Source organism: Pongo abelii, chromosome 6 (genome assembly GCF_028885655.2).
Source record: "Pongo abelii isolate AG06213 chromosome 6, NHGRI_mPonAbe1-v2.0_pri, whole genome shotgun sequence".
NCBI classification, from domain to species: Eukaryota; Metazoa; Chordata; class Mammalia; order Primates; family Hominidae; genus Pongo; species Pongo abelii.
Window position 1 is genome coordinate 2708252 of NC_071991.2, and position 20161 is coordinate 2728412.

At 54.5% G+C, this 20161-nt stretch overlaps 1 protein-coding gene and 1 pseudogene across 5 annotated transcripts; both read left to right on the plus strand.

The window, feature by feature from the left end:
• The first annotated feature begins 1714 nt into the window (after positions 1–1714).
• Positions 1715–19684, plus strand: BRAT1 (BRCA1 associated ATM activator 1). Of its 5 annotated transcripts, none has more exons than XM_024241233.3 (14): positions 1715–1978; positions 2864–3006; positions 9850–10004; positions 12366–12513; positions 13475–13847; positions 14122–14241; positions 15272–15363; positions 15646–15764; positions 15998–16184; positions 16429–16502; positions 17585–17687; positions 17831–17929; positions 18121–18293; positions 18774–19684. In XM_024241233.3, the coding sequence occupies exons 2-14, from the start codon at positions 2880–2882 to the stop codon at positions 19467–19469; spliced, it is 2466 nt and encodes an 821-aa protein (XP_024097001.2). In that variant the 5' UTR covers positions 1715–1978; positions 2864–2879; the 3' UTR covers positions 19470–19684. The 5 variants fall into 5 exon arrangements, with proteins under 5 accessions (XP_024097001.2, XP_054401642.1, XP_054401643.1 ...); XM_054545667.1 differs by lacking the exon at positions 1715–1978 and adding an exon at positions 1981–2249; XM_054545668.1 differs by lacking the exon at positions 1715–1978 and adding an exon at positions 2023–2249 and having other exon boundaries at positions 12369–12513.
• Positions 6304–6399, plus strand: LOC112131323 (small nucleolar RNA U13; annotated as a pseudogene).
• Positions 19685–20161: the final 477 nt, after the last annotated feature.

A 20161-nucleotide genomic window follows, 5' to 3' on the forward strand; every position in this document is an offset into this window, starting at 1 on the left:
TCAAATCTGGAGCCAGACTGCTTGGGTTCAAATCCAAACTGTGCCAATCCAGTAGCTGTAAGGCCTTATGAGTTAGCCTCTCTGTGCCTCAGTTTCCTCATCTGATGGGCTGGTAGTGGTACTCTCCTACAGTTGCTGTAGAATCATACAAGTTTACAGTAAGTGAAGCACTTACCACAGTGCTGTTGAGTTTTCTTTACTCCACAATTACCTAACTGGGTGAATATTAGTATCTCATTTCACAATGAGGAACCAAATTTCAGGGAGGATAACTGTGCATTTCAACTTTTTCACACATGTAGTTCTAAGGATCTACGTGTGTGTGTGCAGGGGGCATGCAAGCATCAGGGAAGTTGCTTTTCCAAGGTTACCCAGCACGGCTGGGCCCATTGGCTCACGCCGGTAGTCCCAGCACTTTGGGAGGCCTAGGTGGGCGGATCACCTAAAATCAGGAGTTTGAGACCAGCCTTGCCAACATGGTGAAACCCCGTCTCTACTAAAAATACAAAATTAGCTGGGCGTGGTGGCCAGCACCTGTAATCCCAGCTACTTGGGAGGCTGAGGCAGGAGAATCGCTTGAACCCAGGAGGTGGAGGTTGCAGTGAGCCAAGATTGAGCCACTGCACTCCAGTCTCGGCAAAAAGAGTGACACTCGTCTCCATAAATAAATAAATAAAATAAAGGTGACCCAGCAAAGTCAGTGCTTTTAAATTTTAAAATTTTAATATCCATAGGAATTCTGCTTTGTTTCCTAAATCTGGTGTTTGCTCCCAACAATCTTGCTATAAAACAATGCTTTGGGAACATAAGCCTTGTCTGTCCACTGGCTTTGAGACTCTCGAACACACAGTTGGTGTTTTGAACTCAATTTTTTGGACCTAGTTTTTCTGCCTGTTTGCTTTCTTAAAACACAGGGTCTTGCTCTGTTGCCCAGGCTGGAGTGCCGTGGCAGGATCATAGCTCACTGCAGCCTTGAACTTCTGGGCTCAAGCGATCCTCCCGCCTCAGCCTCTGGAGTAGCTGGGACCACAGGCGCATGCTACCAGGTCTGGCTGATTTTCTTTTTTTTTTTTTGAGACGGAGTCTCGCCCTGTAGCCCAGGCTGGAGTGCAGTGGCAGCATCTCGGCTCACTGCAAACTCCGCCTCCCAGGTTCAAGCGATTCTCCTGCCTCAGCCTCCCGAGTACTTGGGATTACAGGCGCGCGCCTCCACGTCCGGCTAATTTTTGTATCTTAGAGATACAAAAATTAGAGTAGAGACGGGGTTTCGCCATGTTAGCCAGGCTGGTCTTGAACTCCTGACCTCGTGATCCGCCCGCCTGGGCCTCCCAAAGTGCTGGGATTACAGGCGTGAGCCACCACGCCTGGCTTTTTTTTTTTTTTTTAATTTTAAGAGATGGGGTCTCGCTTTGTTGCCTAGGCTGGTCTCAACTCCTGGCTTCAAGCAATCCTCCCAACTGCGCCGCCTAAAGGGCTGGAATTACAGGCATGAGCCACAGCGCCGCCGCGGAGGACTTAATTTGAGAACCTGAAGCCAAATGACCAAGGGCTTTGGTGCACGGATCAGGACGCTTCTCTCCGGCACGTAGTTTTCTCGCTCCCGCCGGTGCAGACACTGGGCGCCCCGGCAGGCGAAGCCCCGCCCCTCCGGACACAACCCCGCGCCTTCGTCAGAGATCCCCGCCCCCGAGACGCCCCGCCCACCCACCGGATGCTCGGCATGAACCACCAGGCGCCTGGCGGGGGTGATCGGTCGGAGCGACCGGCTTGTCGCCTGCCTGTCCCCAGCCCCTCTCAGCTTGAACTCCTTCCTTCAAGTCTGGGCCCTCGAGGTTTCCAGAGCGGCCTCCAGGGGTGCAGTCTCAGTTCCCCACGCCAGCCGTCTCCGTCCTCCGCCTCCTCCGGGCCTGGCAGGTGGCACTGTCCGGAGGCGGAGCCTTGGGCCAGGGGTGGTTGCGGCGGAGGACTGAATCGAGCGGTGAGGCGCGCGGGGCTTTGAGGGTAGTGGTCGCGGTAGTGGGGCCGTGGGGAGGCCAAGGCCCGGCCGAGGGGGCGGGCGGGCCAGGGAGCAGCCCAGCCCGGGGCGTGCGCGACCTGGGCTCGCTTCCCAGCGCGACTGTGGCCGCCTGCTCTGGCGCCCCTTCTGGACCCTCGGGCATGGCGCTCGCGGCCAAAACTGACTCCAAAGTGTGGGGAGGATTCCTCTTCCCGGGACGCAGCCTTCCCGGGCATTGGCAGACAGTAGCCGGGTTAGACAGAGCCGCTGACGACCCCGCCCACCCCCGAGGCCGGACGCACGGATGCACACCCCGTCCTGGGAGGGACAGGCGCCCCTTCCCCTCCGCACCCCGCCGCCCCCGCACCCCACCGCCCCCCTGTCCCCGCCGCCGGCTTCAGGACGTCAGATGCAGCCACCACTTGACGCTGAGAGGGACAGAAACTTTCCAGCCCAGACTGGCCCTGGGGCATGGATAGACATCCCCCTGCACACATGGCTGACCCCGGAACTCAAAGATGCCCCTGACTCTGGCCCACCTGCAGCCTGGGCCAGCACCACGCTGTTGCCCCGACTGCACCAAAGACCAAGGGTGACAGTTTGAGCTCCGGAGACCTTGTGGTTTCAGCCAGACTCTCAGCTGCCCCTTTCAGCCCCGCCACCAGCACTCAGCGCCCCGCCTAGACCAAAGCTTTGCATCCATCCCTGCACTACAGACCTTTGGTCTGGGGATCATGGTTCTCCTGGTCTGAGATGAAAGTTCTGGGGCCCCTTCCCAGGCCTGAGCAGGCATGGTGGGCTGCTGTGACTAGAGCGAGCTGGGTCTGGAGTGGGCATTGAGGTTGGGCTCTCACATTGCCTTTGCAGGGACTGTGGCCTCACCATGGACCCGGAATGCGCCCAGCTGCTCCCGGCTCTCTGTGCTGTTCTGGTAGATCCCAGGCAGCCGGTGGCAGATGACACCTGTTTGGAGAAGCTACTGGACTGGTTTAAAACGGTCACTGAAGGAGGTAAGGAGGTGGTGCTGCTGTTTACTGTCTATCCAGAGACCAGACGCAGAACCTGGGACAGGGAGCAGGGGCCAGGTGGGGACTCCCCTGTCCTGGAGGAAGGGCAGAAACTGCCAATCAGATGTCTTTCCTTCACTTCCTAAGGATTATCTGTGGCAGACTGAGGGCAAGTCAAGATGAAGCCCTAGAGAATGATCTGGAGAGTTAGAGCTTGAAATTCAGCCAATTCAGCCACGATCAGGGCACCCCAAGGTTCAGTTCTGCAGAAGGCGTGAACAAACTTGTTTTGTTGTTGTTCTCATTGTATTTAGTGTGTTTAAGACATCAGGTTTGTTTTCTTTCTGCTTATGAAAGTAGGGGCTGGATGCAGTGGCTCACACCTGTAATCCCAGCACTTTGGGAGGCTGAGGCGAGCAGATTGCTCAAGTCCAGGAGTTCAAGACCAGCCTGGTCCAACATAGCGAGACCTCATCTCTAAAAAAAAAATAACAAAAATTAGCTGGGCCTGATGGCGCACCTATAGTCCCAGCTACTCTGGAGGCTGAGATGGGAGGATCCTTTGAGCCCGGGAGGTGGAGGTTGCAGTGAGCTATGATTGTGCCACTGCACCCTGATCTGGGTGATAGAGTGAGACCCTGTTTCAAAAAAAAAAAGTAATACATGTTCTTTAAAACATGAACAAAAGAGTAAAGAGGAAAATTAAACCATCAACCTTTTAATTTCCTCCCAGCCTTTTTCATAACACATAAAGCTGTATTTTTCTGGGGGAAAAAAAATGAGGTAATACCATAAATAAAATCTTGGTGTCTTGCTTTCTCTCTTGCTATCATAGTGAGTGTTTTCTCCACATAATATGTTAATGTTATTGACTACATGTTATTTGCTGTAGGAATGGACCATAATTAATTGAATCACTCCACTGTTAGATGTTTATATTTCTCATTTTTCATCATTTTAAGTAGTATCATAGGTCAGGCGCAGTGGCTCATGCTTGTAATCCCATCACTTGGGGAGGCCAAGGTGGGTAGGTCACTTGAAGTCAGGAGTTCGAGACCAGCCTGGCCAACATGGTGAGACCTCGTCTCTACTAAAAATACAAAAATTAGCCAGGCATGGTGGCATGCGCCGTAATCCCAGCTACTCGGGAGACTGAGGGGAGAATCGCTTGAACCCAGGAGGCGGAGGTTGCAGTGAGCTGAGATCGTGCCACTGCACTCCAGCCTGGGCGACAGAATGGACTCCGTCTGAAAAAAAATAGTGTTGGTCGGGCGCGGTGGCTCACGCCTATAATCCCAGCACTTTGGGAGGCCAAGGCGGGCAGATCACGAGGTCAGTAGATCAAGACCCTCCTGGCTAACACGGTGAAACCCTATCTCTACTAAAAATACAAAAAAAAAAAAAAATTAGCCAGGCGTGGTGGTGAGCGCCTGTAGTCCCAGCTACTCAAGAGGCTGAGGCAGGAGAATGGCATGAACCCAGGAGGCAGAGATTGCAGTGAGCCGAGATTGCGCCACTGCACTGCAGCCTGGGCGGCAAAGCGAGACGCCGTCTCAAACAAAAAAAAGAGTGTCATAATGGCTTTCCTTTTACATACTCTCGCATGTAAATGTTTATTCTCATGGTTGATAATAGCATTGGGATACACTGCATGTTGTTAATTTCTGCTATCCTTTACTTCCTTTTTTTGGTTTACCCTGTTCTTTTATTCTTTTTATTTTTAAATTATATTGTATTTTTTTTTTAAGGATGGGGTCTCACCGTATTGCCCAAGCTGTTTTCGATCTCCTGGGCTCAGGCAGTCACCTGCCTCTGCTTCCCAAAGTGCCTAAACTCTTTGAGCTAAATATCTAGGTCTTCCTTGTTTTCTAATATATATATTTAAGGCCAGGCACGGTTGTTCATGCCTATAATCCCAGCACTTTGGGAGGCTGAGGCAGGCAGATCACTTGAGGTCAGGAGTTGGAGACCAGCCTGGCTAACGTGGTGAAACCCCGTCTCTACTAAAAATACAAGAATTAGCCTGACATCGTGGTCCATGCCTGTAAATCCCAGCTACTCGGGAGGCTGAGGCAGGAGAATGACTTGAACCTGGGAGTTGGAGGTTGCAGTGAGCCGAGATAACGCCATTGCACTCCAGCCTGGGCAATGGAGTGAGACTCTGTTAAAACTTTAAGACTATGCATTTCTCTAAAAGTATGACTTTAGCTACGTCTTACAAGTTTTACATTGCGGTACTTTGGTTGTAATTTAGTTCTGAGTATTTTATGCTTTTCATTATGTTTTTTTTCACCCACAAGTTATTTAAAAGAGTATCCTTTAGTTTCAAAATATGGAGTTTTCCAGTCTTTTTATTATTGATTTTTAATTTACTTTATGGAGGTTAGAAAATATATGTTTTGAATCTTTATAGCTGTTGAGACTTTTATTGAGACATAGGACCCAGGGGAGTTTTCTCAATGTTCTAGAGATTTCACTATATAATTTTCATGTTTTGGTATTTGAAGGTCTTCAACTGTGGCCTAGTTTGTAGTCAGTTTTTCTTTCTTTTTCTTTTTTTTTTTTTTTTTTTTGAGCCAGGGTTTTTACCTGTCACCCAGGATGGAGTGCAGTGGCATGAACATGGCTCACTGCAGCCTCGACCTCCTGGGCAGTCCTCCTGCTTCATTCTCTTGAGTTGCTGGGATCAAGGTGTGTACCAGTCCCAGCTATTTTTTTTTTTTTTCCCATAGAGATGAGGTCTCACCATCTTGTCCAGGCCGGCTTGGAACTCCTGGGTTCAAGCAGTCTTCCCACCTGGGCTTCCCAAAGTGCTGGGATTACAGGAGTGAGCCACCATGCCCGGCCTGTATTCAAATTTTAAGAAGTATTTTTCAGTAGCTTTATTGAGATATAATTTGCATACCATGCGATTCTCCCATTTAATGTGTGCCAGATCCTTTTGTAGTTTGTGGGCATTTTATATATATATATATATATATATATATATATATATTTTTTTTTTTTTTTTTTTTTTTTTTTTTTTGAGACCAAGTCTTGCTCTGTTGCCCAGGCTGGGATGCAGTGGCACAATCTTGGCTCACTGCAACTTCCACCTCCTGGGTTTCAAACGATTCTCCTGCCTCAGCCTCCCGAGTACCTGGGATTACAGGCGCACGCCACCACGCCTGGCCAATTTTTGTATTTTTAGTAGAGATGGGATTTCATCATGTTGGCCAGGCTGGTCTCGAACTCCTGACCTCAGGTGATCCCTCCGCCTTGGCCTTCCAAAGTGCTGGGATTACAGTGGAGAGCCACTGCACCCAGCCTAAGCATGGTAATTGAGTGTTCAGGTGCACGTGTGAGGTGTGGCACTATGGAACCCTGGTATGATGTCGGTACGTGACCCATCTGACATGAGAAAAGGACAAAATAAATAAATAAATGGTACCAATTCAACAGTTCTTAGTAGATTTACAGGGCTCTGAAATCATCAGCACAATCTAATTTTGTTCCCCCTAAAGAAAGCAAGTCCCTGTTTCCTCCTCCCTGCCAGCCTCTGTCATTTCTCCTGCATTGTACTCGATGGAAAGAGTGTAGTTTCCACACTTGTTCATTAGTTCAGACTTGCTATGTTCTTGCTAATTTGTTTGCTTGTTTCTGAGAGGTGTGTAAAAAGCTTACACCAAGATCATGGATTCATGATTTTTCTTTGAGATGCATCCTTTTTTTTTTGCTTTAGATTTTTTTTTCTTTTTCTTTTCTTTTTTCTTTTTTTTTTTTTGAGATGGAGTCTTGCTCTAATGCCCAGGCTGGAGTGCAGTGGCGTGATCTCGGTTCACTGCAGCCTCGACTTCTTGGGCTCAGATGATTCTCCCACCTCAGCCTCCCTAATAGCTGGGACCACAGGAGCCCGGGGTTTCACTATGTTGCCCAGGCTGGTCTCAAACTCCTGAGCTCAAGCAATCTGCCCGCCTTGGCCTCTCAAATCGCTGGGATTACAGGTGTGAGCCACTGTGACTTGCATTTTTTTTTTTTTTTTTTGGAGACAGGGTCTCACTCTGTCACTCAGGCTAGAGTGCAGTGGTGTGATCATGGCTCACGATAGCCTCAACTTCTTGGGCTCAAGTGATCCTCCTACCCCAGCCTCCTGGATGGCTGGGACTACAGGGACACACCACAACACCCAGCTAATTTTTTGTATTTTTTTGCAGAGACGGGGTTTCACCACGTTGCCCAGGCTGCTTTACACGTTTTGAAGTGAGGTTAGGTATACATAGATGTAGGAATGTTGTGTCTTTCTGGAATTTATCTCTGTGATCAGTGAACTTTTCTTCTGTGTGAATACTGCTTTTTGCTTTACAGCCCATTTTGTTTGCTATTCCTGTTGCTACATCAGCTTCTTTAAAGTTAGAATTTGCCTACTGTGTCTTTTCTCTCCTGCTCCCAGCCTTTCCTGTCGTTGCATTTTATTGCTTTTAGAAACACCAATTGCTCGTTTTTAGTGTTTAATTTAATCTCAGCAAGTCTTTCTTTTAACAGATAAGTTTGATCTCTTTAATTTGTTGAGGCGACTGTTAGATTTGAATTCTTTTGTATTTTTTAATTTCCTGTGCCTTACCTTTGTGCCTTTATCCTCCTTTTCTTCCCTCCATCAGATTGATAAAGTTTTTTTTCTTTTAAATCTTTCCTCTTCTGGTTTTGAAGTTATACATTCTGTTTATGTTCTTTGTTTTAGACAAGTTCTTGCGCTGTTGTCTAGGCTAGAGGACAGTGGTGTAATCACGGCTCACTGCAGCCTTGACCTCCCAGGCTCAGGTGCTCTTCCCATCTCGGCTTCCAGTGTAGCTGGGACTACAGATGCGCGCCACCACGCCCAGCGAATTTTTATAGAAAGGGGATCTTCCTGTGTTGCCCAAACTGGTCTTAAACTCCTGGGCTCAGGTGATCTGCCCAGCTCGGCCTCTCAAGATGCTGGGACCACAGGCCTATTTATGTTCTTTAGTGGCTGCCCTTATATTTTTAACATGAGAACTGGATTTTTTAAAAAGTCTGAAGTTAATTAGACTTTCCATTCTCTATCCAGGCAGCTGAAGGATCTCAGAGCACTTGAACTTCAGGCCATCACAACCTTCTGTTATTGTTGTTTAGTATTTTAATTCTGTTTCAAAACCCTTCAACAATGATTTTTTAGATTTTGAACTCAGTGGGGTTGTTTTTTGTTTGTTTGTTTGTTTGTTTTTGAGACAGAGTCTTGCCCTGTCACCAGGCTGGAGTGCAGTGGTGCGATCTCGGCTCACTGCAACCTCCACCTCCCGAGTTCAAGCAGTTCTCCTGCCTCAGCCTCCCGAGTAGCTGGGACTACAGGCACCTGCCACCATGCCTGGCTAATTTTTTATATTTTAGTAGAGACAGGGTTTCACCATGTTTGCCAGGATGGTCTCAATCTCCTGACCTCATGATCTGCCTGCCTTGGCCTCCCAAAGTGCTGGCATTACAGGCGTGAGCCACCATGTCCCGCTTTTTTTTTTTTTTTTTTTTTGAGACAGGGTCTCCCTCTGTCGCCCAGGCTGGAGTACAGTGGTGCAGTGATAGCTCGCTGCAGCCTCGAGTTCCTGGGCTCAAGCGATCCTCCTGTCTCAGCCTCCTGAGTAGCTGGGACTGCAGATGTGTGCCACCATGCTGGGCTAATTTTTTTTTTTTATTTTTTGTAGAGACAGGGTGTTGCTATGTTGTCCTCCTGCCTTGGCCTCCCAAAGTGCTGAGACTACAGGTATGAGCACCTCACCCAGCCTGCAGTGCTGATTCAGGTGGACTCAGTGCTTTTTGGGTCCTGGCCTGGTTCTCCTCCTCTGCATGCTCCTCTCTCCTTCTTACTGAACCACATTCTTTCCACAAGGGCTTCTCACTGGGAAACTCTCCCAGCCTTTGCCTCAAAATGTCTTTTTCCCCCACTGGTGCTTTTGAGCGATAGTGTAGCTGGGTATAGAAATGCAGGATTCCAGTTCTAGAGAGGAATGCTTGTTCCGTTGTACCTGCTTGCATGGAACACTGTCTAAGGAAAAGTACCCATTTGAAAGGTGAAAATGCTCTTCCACTTTTTTTTTTTTTTTTTTGGAATGGAGTCTTGCTCTGTCGCCCAGGGCTGGAGTGTGCAGTGTGCAATGATGCGGTCTTGGCTCACTGCAACCTCTGCCTCCCGGGTTCAAGCGATTCTCCTGCCTCAGCCTCCCAATTAGCTGGGACTACAGGCATGAGCCACTACACCTGGCTAATTTTTTATATTTTTAGTAGAGACGGGGCTTCACCATGTTGGCCAGGCTGGTCTTGAACTCCTGGGCTCAAGTGATCCTCCCACCTTGGACTCCTAAAGTGCTGGGATTACAGGCATGAGCCACCACGCCCAGCTAATTTTTTGTATTTTTTTTAGAGATGGGGCTTCGCCATGTTGGCCAAGCTGGTCTCAAACTCCTGAGCTGAAGTGACCACCCGCCTCAGCCTCCTAAAGTGCTGGGATTCCAGGCGTGAGCCGCCGCGCCCGGCCTGGTCTTTCACTTTAATTTGCATTTCTTTTTCACTATCAGTGAGACAGAACACTTTTTCAGCGTTTTTGGCCATTCACCTGTTGTGAAAGGTGAAAATGTTCTGCCTTTCACCTGTTGTTAAGGTGTTGGCTTTCTAGCCCTTACTGAATTAAAATTATGAGTCGTTTGCCGTATTTGTTGCAGATATTTTTTTCCCAGTTGGATCCCTAAATCTAACACCCTGTAAGAAAAGGGTCTGGGAATTGCTAGGAGAAGAGCGGTCATCCAGGGGGACACCTGGTGCCGTGCCCCTGGTGACCCCTGGGCTGGGCCGTCCCCACAGAGTCCAGTCTCGTGCTGCTGCAGGAGCACCCCTGCCTGGTGGAGCTGCTGTCCCATGTGCTGAAAGTCCAGGACCTGAGTCCCGGGGTCCTCTCCTTCTCACTCCGTCTGGCAGGAACCTTCGCGGCCCAGGAAAACTGCTTCCAGTATCTTCAGGTGAGCCTGGGGGCCTCCCACCTGAGTGTCCCGTGGAGGGGTGGGCAGCCTTTTCCTCCCGCAGCCAGGTGGGGCATTTGTACCATCCCAAGTCCCAGCGGCCTGCCCCGACCCTGTGTCCTCACTAGAACTGCATGTTTTTTACCCCCGACTGTAGCCCCCTTTGAAAAATTCGCCTGGAGTGATGCTGGGGCTAAGGAGTTGAGGTTTTTTGGAATAAGATGACTGGGTTGGGCTCCCGGCTCTGACCGGCTCTCTGACCTTGCCCATGGCCGCAAGCTTCAGTCTCTTCCTAGGACGGAGATAGGAGTCGTAGCTGCGCCATGGCCTCAGTCTCTTCCTAGGATGGAGATAGGAGTTGTAGCTGCGCCATGGCCTCATAGCTGCGCCATGGCCTCAGTCTCTTCCCAGGACGGAGATAGGAGTCGTAGCTGCGCCATGGCCTCAGTCTCTTCCTAGGACTGAGATAGGAGTCGTAGCTGCACCATGGGGTTGTTGTGAGGACCAAACGAGACCGCACATCCTGCACCTCCAGCAACCCAGCCTACAAATGAATGAATGACTAATGAGAATGTGAATGACTAATGAGAATGTCTTTTTAAAAAAAAATTAACTAATTTTATTTATTTTTATTTTATTTTATTGTTATTATTTTTTGAGACAGAGTCTTGCTCTGTCACCCAGGCTGGAGTGCAATGGTTCGAACTCAGCTAACTGCAGTCTCCACCTCCCAGGTTCAAGCGATTCTCCTGCCTCAGCCTCCCAAGTATCTGGGACTACAGGCGCCTGCCACCACGCCCAGCTAATTTTTGTATTTTTAGTAGAGACAGGATTTTACCATTTTGGCCAGGCTGGTCACGAACTCCTGACCTCAAGTGATTCGTCTGACTTGGCCTCCCAAAATGCTAGGATTACAGGTGTGAGCCACCACACCCGGCCTTTTTTTGTTTTGTTTTTTAGAAACAGAGTCCTGCTCTGTTACCCAGGCTGGAATGCAGTGGCAGCTCACTGCAGCCTTGACCTCCTGGGTTCAAGTGACCCTCCCCATTCAGCTTCCCGAGTAGCTGGGTGCACAGGTGCATGCACCACACCTGGCTAACTCTTTTATCTTTGGTAGAGATGGGGGTCTCACTATGTTGCCCAGGCTGGTCTCAAACTCCTGGCCTCAAGCGATCATCCTGCCTCGGCCTCCCACAGTGTTGGGATACAGTCATGAGCCACTGCTCCCAGCCAAGAATTTCTACATAGCAACAAGGCATGAGAGCTCGAAAGCCTTCCAGAGCTGTGTCTTCCAGCTTCAAGTGCCTCAAACAGGCACCACTGAGTCTGTCAGGTGATGCCTGGTGTGAGCTTCAGGGCCCTTGCCCGTCTAGCACGACGGCTTCTCTTGGTCCCTCACAGGCCCTCGCCAGGCACGACGGCTTCTCTTGGTCCCTCACAGGCCCTCGCCAGGTTGCGCGAAGGCACATCCAGTACCATTAGCTTGCCGTTCATGGTGCCCCCCAATTAAGCAGCTGCAGGCTCCCTAGCAGCCCACCCAGGCACCATCTTGCTGCACGACAGACTTTCCAAGGTGTCCTAGGGCGCTGCTGTACAGTGAATCCGGGGGCCCTTGTCTGTCAGCAGCTGGTATGAAAGTGCCCTCCAGGCTGGGCATGGTGGCTCATGCCTGTAATCCCGGCACTTTGGGAGGCTGAGGCAGGCGGATCACCTGAAGTCAGGAGTTCGAGACCAGGCTGACCAACATGTTAAAGCCCCGTCTCTACTAAAAATGCAAAAATTAGCTGGATGTGGTGATGGGCACCTGTAATGCCAGCTACTCGGGAGGCTGAGACAGCAAAATAGCTTGAGCCCGGGAGGCAGAGGTTGCAGTGAGCCGAGATTGTGCCACTGCACTCCAGCCTAGGCAACAGAGTGAGACTGTCTCAAAAAAAAAGAAAGTGTCCTCCAAAAGTACCTCCACCAGCCCTGGAAAACTGAAGACCCATCTCTGCTTTGGTCCACATCCCTGGAAACCTACCAGGTCCCCTCACCTCTTTTTTGTTTGTTTTTTTGAGATGGAGTCTCGCTGTGTCACCCAGGCTGGTGTGCAGTGGTGCAATCTTGGCTCACTGCAGCCTCCGCCTCCCAGGTTCAAGCAACTCTCCTGCCTCAGCCTTCTGAGTAGCTGGGATTACAGGTGCATGCCACCAGACCCAGCAAATTTTTGTATTTCTAGTAGAGAGGGGGTTTCACCATGTTGGTCAGGCTGGTCTCGAACTCCTGACCTCGTGATCTGCCCTCCTCGGCCTCCCAAAGTGCTGGGATTACAGGCTTGAGCCACTGCGCCTGGCCCCCCTCACCTCTTTTTTTGCTTCCCAGCAGGGGGAGTTGCTACCAGGGCTCTTTGGGGAGGCAGGACCCCTCAGCCGAGCAGCCTGGGCCGTCCCCACCGTGCGCAGCAGCTGGATCCAGGGCCTGCGCTCCCTGGCACAGCACCCCAGCGCTCTGCGCTTCCTGGCCAACCACGGTGAGTGCGCCCACACCCCACCGCATTCCTCATCCTGCCTGTGTGATCCCAGGGTAGTCACTGCACCTTGCTGAATCTGAGTGTCTGGTCTGTGCGATGTCGCAGGGTTGTTGCAAAGAATGCACCGTGACAGTACGGCTGTCCAGTGTCCTCTGGTTGGCAGGTCAGGCCCTAGGAGCCAGGACAGCTTTCTCAGCCACTTACAGATCAGCCGTGAGGACTCAGTCTTTGAAACTATTTGGGAGCCAGGTGTGGTGGCGCATGGCTGTAGTCCCAGTTACTCAGGAGGCTGAAGCAAGAGGATCACTTGAACCCAGGGGTTCGAGGCTGCAGTGAACAGTGGTTGAGCCACTGCACTCCAACTTAGGCGACAGAGCAAGACCCTGTCTCAAAAAACAAGAAACGAGGCTGGGCACGGTGGCTCATGCCTGTAATCTCAGCACTTTGGGAGGCCGAGGCAGGTGGATCACCTGAGGTCAGGAGTTCAAGACCAGCCTGGCCAACATGGTGAAACCCTGTCTCTACGAAAATACAAAAATTAGCCAGGCATGATGGCGGGTGCCTGTAATCCCAGCTACTTGGGAGGCTGAGGTGGGAGAATGGCTTGAACCTGGAAGGTGGAAGTTGCAGTGAGCCGAGATCGCACCATTGTACTCCAGCCTGGGCAACAGAACGAGACTCTTGTCTCAAAAAAAAAAAAAAAAAAAAAAAAAAAAAAGCGACAAAAAACAAGGAACGAATTGGGAAGCATCACAAGCTGTGTGTGTTTAACGCTCGCGGGGAGGAGGTGCTTGTCTCCAGGAAGCTTCAGTTCCTGTTCTTTTTTGCTTTTGAGTGGAGAGGCATTTGGGGGCGTCTTGGGGGGCCCTCTGCTGTTTGTATCTTCCTTGAGGCCCTCTGCCTCCCCCAGCTCTATTCTGGCTCACCCCCTTTTTTCTCTCTTCCCTCGTCCCCTACCCAGGTGCGGTTGACACCATCTTCTCCCTGCAGGGAGACTCCAGCCTGTTTGTGGCCTCGGCGGCCAGTCAGCTCCTGGTACACGTCCTGGCTTTGTCCATGCAAGGTGGAGCCAAGGGGCAGCCCTGCCTGCCGGGGGGTGACTGGCCCGCGTGTGCCCAGAAGATCATGGATCACGTTGAAGAGTCCTTGTGCTTCACGGCCACCCCCAAGGTCACTCAGGCCCTGAACGTCCTGACCACGACCTTCGGGCGCTGCCAGAGCCCCTGGACGGAAGCCCTGTGGGTGCGGCTGAGTCCCCGCGTGGCCTGTCTGCTGGAGAGAGACCCCATCCCCGCCGCACACTCGTTCGTGGACCTGCTTCTCTGTGTGGCTCGGTCAGGGCCCCGGGACGCAGCTGGGGGGCCTGGGTGGGCAATTGTTTTCCATCCCTGGGCAAATGACTCCCAGGGATGTCCCACTGGCAGCCAGAGACTCTCTGAGGACGTGGCCTGCAGTGAAGTGGCACCGGAGTGACCCTGGAACCCTCATGGGGAAAGGCCTGTCTTGGGCTGGGCGCCTCCAGCGTGGGGGCCATGGCAGTCTCAGCCAGGCCTCGGATGGAGTTTTGCAGGTGGAGGAGTAATTTTTCTCTCTGGGGTCTCCCTGCAGTTCTCCCGTGTTCAGTTCTTCCGACGGCGGCCTGTGGGAGACGGTGGCGCAGGCTCTGAGCTGCCTGGGCCCCACCCACGTGGGACCCCTGGCTTTGGGGATCCTGAAGCTCGAGCACTGGTATGGTCTGGGGTGTGTTTCATGCTGAGGCGGGTGCTGGGAGCTGGGGCAGGCAGGGAGGTTGAGAGCGGGGCCCTCACGGCAGGAGAGTTCCGGACACCAGGGACAGTCAGACGGCCGTGCGGGGGTGTGACTGGGCCATGCGTGGGTTGCGCGCGGCAGCCTTGCAGGCTGGCAGCTTCTGCAGGATCTTTAGCGACAGAATAATTGTTTCAGACCAAAGCTCTGCGAGATCCACAGAGGTGAGAAGGATGCCGGAGCTGCTCTACTCAGAGCAGGGTGGTCCTGCCCACGCCCTGCGCTCTGCTGCCCTCCCACCTGCCCCTCACCGCAGCTTTGTCTGGGGGTGCTGGAGCTCCCCAGCACACACACCATGCGGGTGGGGGGCCTGGGGGCGGTGGAACGGCAGATCCTGGGGTCAGGACAGGTGGGAAGGCCGTGGATGGCCTGCCAGGGTTCCAGGTGGGCTCCCGTTAGGGGTGGAAGTGACCTCAGGACCTGCTGCCCAAAGGGCCCGGGGTACCATGAGAGTCCAGCACTGAGCTCCGGGGTCTCCGAATGTTTAGGAGAGAGTAGACTTGGGGGAGGATGGAGGAACAGGCCCGGCCCTGCGGAATGCAGTGTGGGGACACTGCCCCCACCTGGGCCCAGACGTGAGGGCAGGTCCCTCCCACAGAGTGGATGCTGTGCACACCTGGGGACACCCGGGAGGCTGGGGGCACCCTGTCCCTGACCCCCTGAGCGGGCACTGCCCCTCTGTCTGGGTGCATGGCCAGGCCCTCCTGGAGGCCCCTCAGTATCTGTTCCTAAGGACATCAGGAGTGTCAGGCCCATCTCCTTGGTCAGGCCTGTCCACCCCGCCACTCTCTGTCCCATGGCGTCCCCTGGCCAGTGGCCTGCAGAGAATCTGTTTCTCGGGGGGTGTCCCAACCCCCTGGCTGATTTGCCCCAGGCTTGCTGGGGACGTTAGGAGCATAGCCAACTTGTCTCACGGGCAGGGTTGCGGCACTCACCTCGTGTTTGTCTCCAGTCCACAGGCACTGAGGACCCAGGCCTTCCAGGTCCTTCTCCAGCCCCTGGCCTGTGTCCTGAAGGCCACGGTTCAGGCCCCCGGACCCCCAGGTGTGCTGCTCAGAAAGGGCTGGGAGGGCGGAACCTGGGTCCTGCGGCTGGGGGAAGGGAGATGGATGAGAGTACCCGGCTCGCCACCCCCGCCCCACTTTAATCACACCCAGGCCTCCCTCTAAGAGCAAAGGGGACCGGGGGCATGGCCATCTCCCCTGGTGAGCTGCTGCTCTGCACCTAGGTCCTGACCTCTGCTGTGGGTGGTTACCGTGGGGTGGCTGGTGACCGTGGGGAGGCTGGAGTGCTCTCTAAGGGAGCTCTTCCTGGCTTGGCCCCCAGGCTTGCTGGATGGGACGGCAGACGATGCCACGACGGTGGACACGCTCCTGGCCTCCAAGTCGTCCTGCGCGGGCCTCCTGTGCCGCACCCTGGCTCACCTGGAGGAGCTGCAGCCGCTGGTAGGTGTGGCCCGGCCCTAATGCAGCCCAGCAGCATCCACACTGGCGGTGGGACCGCAATGTGGGCTGACGCCCCTGACCCCTCGCTGCCCCAGCGCCCTTGCTTCCACGCCGGCAGTGGGACCGCAGCCTTGGCTGATGTCCCCCGCCTCACGTGCCTCGAAGTCCCAGCGCCCTTGCATCCACGCCGGCAGTGGGACCGCAACCTTGGCTGATGGCCCTCTTCCTCGCAGCCCCAGCGCCCTTCACCGTGGCCCCAGGCGTCCCTACTGGGAGCTACAGTGACTGTCCTGCGGCTCTGCGGCGGCTCAGCTGCCCCCGCCTCCCGTGTGGGGGGCCACCTGTGTGGGACCCTGGCGGGCTGCGTCCGGGTCCAGCGAGCAGCCCTCGACTTCCTGGGGACGCTGTCACAGGGGACAGGTGAGTGTGTTCTGTACGGCTTTGGCGTGGGGCGATCCCTGAGCCCCCACTCTCCTACCTGCTCGGAGGTGCCTGGGAACTGCCGTCCCTCTCTGTTTCTTCTTGGGGCGGGGGCTGAAGGGTGCAGGGGCCGTGCAGGAGGTTTTAGCTGACAGATGAGGCCTTGTCCTGCTCCTTCCCAGAGTTGATGGGGAGGGTCCCAGGGTGGGGGTGGGGGTGGTTTATCCACTCACCTCTGTCTCAGGCCCCCAGGAGCTGGTGACGCAGGCGCTTGCTGTCCTCCTGGAGTGCCTCGAGAGCCCTGGCTCCAGCCCCACGGTATGGCGGTGGGGATAGGGAGCGAGGAGAGGAGGGAGGCAGAGGCAGTGGGACCCACCCCCGACTCCACCCCGGCCCCGTGCAGGCCTCCGCAGATGGAGCCTTCACACAGGGCCACAGAGTTGCTGCTCAGAGAGCTTCACGATGCAGGTGGCTGCATGGGTCAGGCTCAGGGCCTCTTGTTGGTGAAGATACATCAGCACGCAGGGGTGTGTGGGGCCGTGGGGAGCAGGGGCACTGGCCAGGCGGCCTGCAGGGAATTCTGGACAAGGGAAACGAGGTAGCACCAGGACGGCCCTGGGCGTGGGCTCCGGGTTCTTCTAAGCACCATTTGTGAACGTGCCCACTCCACAGCCCCTCACGGAGCTGGGCCCTGGCAGGTACAGACCTTGCACCACCTGCCGCTGAGCAGACAGCAGACAACTTTGGAGGAAGGGCCCAGGGCTTCTTGGGATCCTAAGGAAAAGGTGCCCTGCGTAATTGCTCATGTTTTGATGTAGAAATCCTGTTGCCTGGGTTGTGGGTCTTCTGGTGGGGGCTGCCGCCACCTCCTCCTCCTCACAGTCTGGGAAGCCAGTTCTGCAGCAGATTCTGCCCTATTAAAATCAGCCCAGGAGGGGCGTGGGGCTCACAGCTGTGATTACTGTGCGTTGGGGGGCCGAGGTGGGGGGATCAATGGAGCCCAGGACTTTGAGGCCAGCCTGGGCAACATAGCAAGATCCCATCTCTACAAAAAAATACAAAAATTAGCCCCGGAGGTATAGCTCAGGGGTAGAGCATTTGACTGCAAAAATTAGCCGGGCGTGGTGATGTGTGCCTCTAGCCCCAGCTACTCATGAGACTGAGGCAGGAGGATTGTTTGAACCGGGGAGATGGAGGCTGCAGTGAACTGTGATTACAGTCCAGCCTGGGTGACACAGTGAGACCCTGTAAAGAAGGAAGCCCAGCGTTCTCTTCTCTCTTCCCTTCCTGTCCCCATCTGTGTCCTTGGAGTAGGGGCAGCACAGGTGAAGGTGAGGGGGACAGACAGACAGCTTGCCCGTCCCCTCCCATGGCCCTACAGCCCACCCTGTGTGCTCCAGGTTCTGAAGAAGGCCTTCCAGGCTACGCTCAGGTGGCTGCTGAGCTCACCCAAGACCCCCGGCTGCTCTGATCTCGGCCCCCTCATCCCGCAGTTCCTCAGAGGTAACGCAGCCCCTTGCAGAGGTGAACAGAGCTGGAGTCGCAGGGGTGGAGGCAGCAGGGGCTGGGTGGAAAGGCTCAGCTGGCTCCGAGGGCAGGGTGAGCCTGGCCCCAAGGTCGCCCTGACCTTTCCCTTCCCGCCCTAGAGCTGTTCCCTGTGCTGCAGAAACGCCTGTGCCACCCCTGCTGGGAGGTGAGGGACTCCGCCCTCGAGTTCCTGACCCAGCTGAGCAGGCACTGGGGAGGTGAGTGCTGGCAGATGGAGGGGCTGCCTTCCCTGCCTGTGGGGGCTCACTGAGCTGGGGTGCACCGGCAGCCTCTTGCTGGCTCGAGAAACTTGGGCCATGTCGGCTGCCCACAAAGGGGTGGAGGCGGAGGCCAAGGCGACAAGGCTCAGCCCTCAGTCACAGCTGCATGTGGCCGTTTCGACCCCCAGGACAGGTCGGCTTCAGATGCGCACTCTTGGCTTCAGAGGTGCCTGAGCTGGCCCGGCAGCTCCTCCAGGACCCTGAGAGTTATGTCCGAGCGAGCGCGGTGACCGCCATGGGGCAGCTGTCCAGCCAGGGCCTGCACGCCCCCACCAGCCCTGAGCATGCAGAGGCCCGGCAGGTAGGAAGTGGTGGGTTCCTTGGCTGCCAGCCCCCATGAGCCCTGAGCACGCAGAGGTCTGGCAGGTAGGAGATGGCGGGTTCCTCAGCCAGCACCTCCCGCCTGGCCATCGTGTGTGCTCGTTTGCTTGCGGGTGGGCGAGCGGCCAGCATCCAGCGTGGGAGCAGCTGCTGCTATGGGCAGCGCCTGCAGGAGTGACTGCCGAGGCCCTGGGGCTCTGCTGGGTGTAGCACCTGTGCGCTTCGCCTTCTGTCTCCCCAGCACCCCTCCAGTTAGTCATGGTGACCTCCATTTGACAGATGGGTAAACTGAGGATTGGAGGGCAGTGTGCTCACCGCGCAGCATGGGAAGGTGCCAGAGCGGGCTGTGGCCCTAGACTGCATGTCCGGGGCCAGCCCCCATGATGTACCCGGGGTCCTGTTGTGGGAGCCTCGCTCCTGCTGCCCCACCAACCATCTGCACCTGCTCCCTGTCCCCCAGAGCCTGTTCCTGGAGCTCCTGCGCATCCTCTCCGTAGACTCGGAGGGCTTCCCACGGCGGGCGGTCATGCAGGTCTTCACCGAGTGGCTGCGGGACGGCCACGCCGACGCGGCCCAGGACACGGAGCAGTTCGTGGCCACTGTGCTGCAGGTGGTGAGCCGGGACCTGGACTGGGAGGTCCGCGCCCAGGGCCTGGAGCTGGCACTGGTGTTCCTGGGCCAGACTTTGGGGCCGCCACGTACCCACTGCCCCTATGCCATGGCCCTACCCGAGGTGGCCCCAGCCCGGCCACTCACCGAGGCACTGAGGGCTCTCTGCCACGTGGGGCTCTTTGACTTCGCCTTTTGTGCCTTGTTTGACTGCGACCGCCCTGTGGCGCAGAAGTCTTGTGACCTTCTTCTCTTTCTGAGGGACAAGATTGCTTCCTACAGCAGCCTGCGGGAGGCCGGGGGCGGCCCCAGCACCACCTCCATGGAGGCCACCCTGCCAAGGTGGCGGGTGGGTGAGCAGGCCCAGCCCTCGGGAGACCAGGAGCCTGAGGCTGTGCTGGCCATGCTCAGGTCCCTAGACCTGGAGGGCCTGCGGAGAACGCTGGCCGAGAGCAGCGACCACGTGGAGAAGAGTCCCCAGTCCCTCCTGCAGGACATGCTGGCCACGGGAGGCTTCCTGCAGGGGGACGAGGCCGACTGCTACTGAGCAGAACCAGAGTCTGCCACTGGGGCTCAGGACTGAGGGAGGCAGCACCATGTCCTTCTGTGGGACACTGCCAGCCCCAGGGCTCCAGCTCAGCCTGGTGGATCCTCTGGGGAAGCCAGGACCAGGAGAGAAGCAAGGTCAAAAAATCCAACATTTTGATGTATTAAAGAAATGACTTATTTTCTACTCAAAATAAATGGCATTGAAGTCTTTAATCCATTTTGAATTAATTTAATAATAATGATCTGAGACAAGGGTCCAGTGTCATTCATTCACATGTGGATATCCAGTTTTCCCAGCACCATTTATTTATTTTTTATCTATCTGTCTGTCTATTTTTTGTGATGGAGTTTCGCTCTTGTTGCCCAAGCTGGAGTGCAATGGCACGATCTCGGCTCATTGCAACCTCTGCCTCCTGGGTTCAAGCAATTCTCCTGCCTCAGCCTCCCGAGTAGCTGGGATTACAGGTGCAGACCATCATGCCTGGCTAATTTTTTGTATTTTTAGTAGAAACGGAGTTTCACCATGTTAGCCAGGCTGGTCTCGAACTCCTGACCTCAGGTGATCGGCCCACCTCGGCCTCCCAAAGTGCTGTGATTATAGGCATGAGCCACTCCACCCGGCCAATTTATTTTATTTTTATCTTTATTTATTTATTTATTTTGAGATAGAGTCTTGATCTGTCGCCCAGG

What these genes read in the sequence shown, in the direction of transcription:
- BRAT1 (XM_054545667.1), top strand. Translation starts at nt 2,158, where the DNA reads ATGGCGCTCGCGGCCAAAACTGACTCCAAAGTGTGGGGAGGATTCCTC. An exon ending in GCCCTGGCTCCAGCCCCACG is followed by an intron (nt 16,503 to 17,584) that starts GTATGGCGGTGG and finishes TGTGTGCTCCAG; the next exon opens with GTTCTGAAGAAGGCCTTCCA. An exon ending in GCTGAGCAGGCACTGGGGAG is followed by an intron (nt 17,930 to 18,120) that starts GTGAGTGCTGGC and finishes TTCGACCCCCAG; the next exon opens with GACAGGTCGGCTTCAGATGC.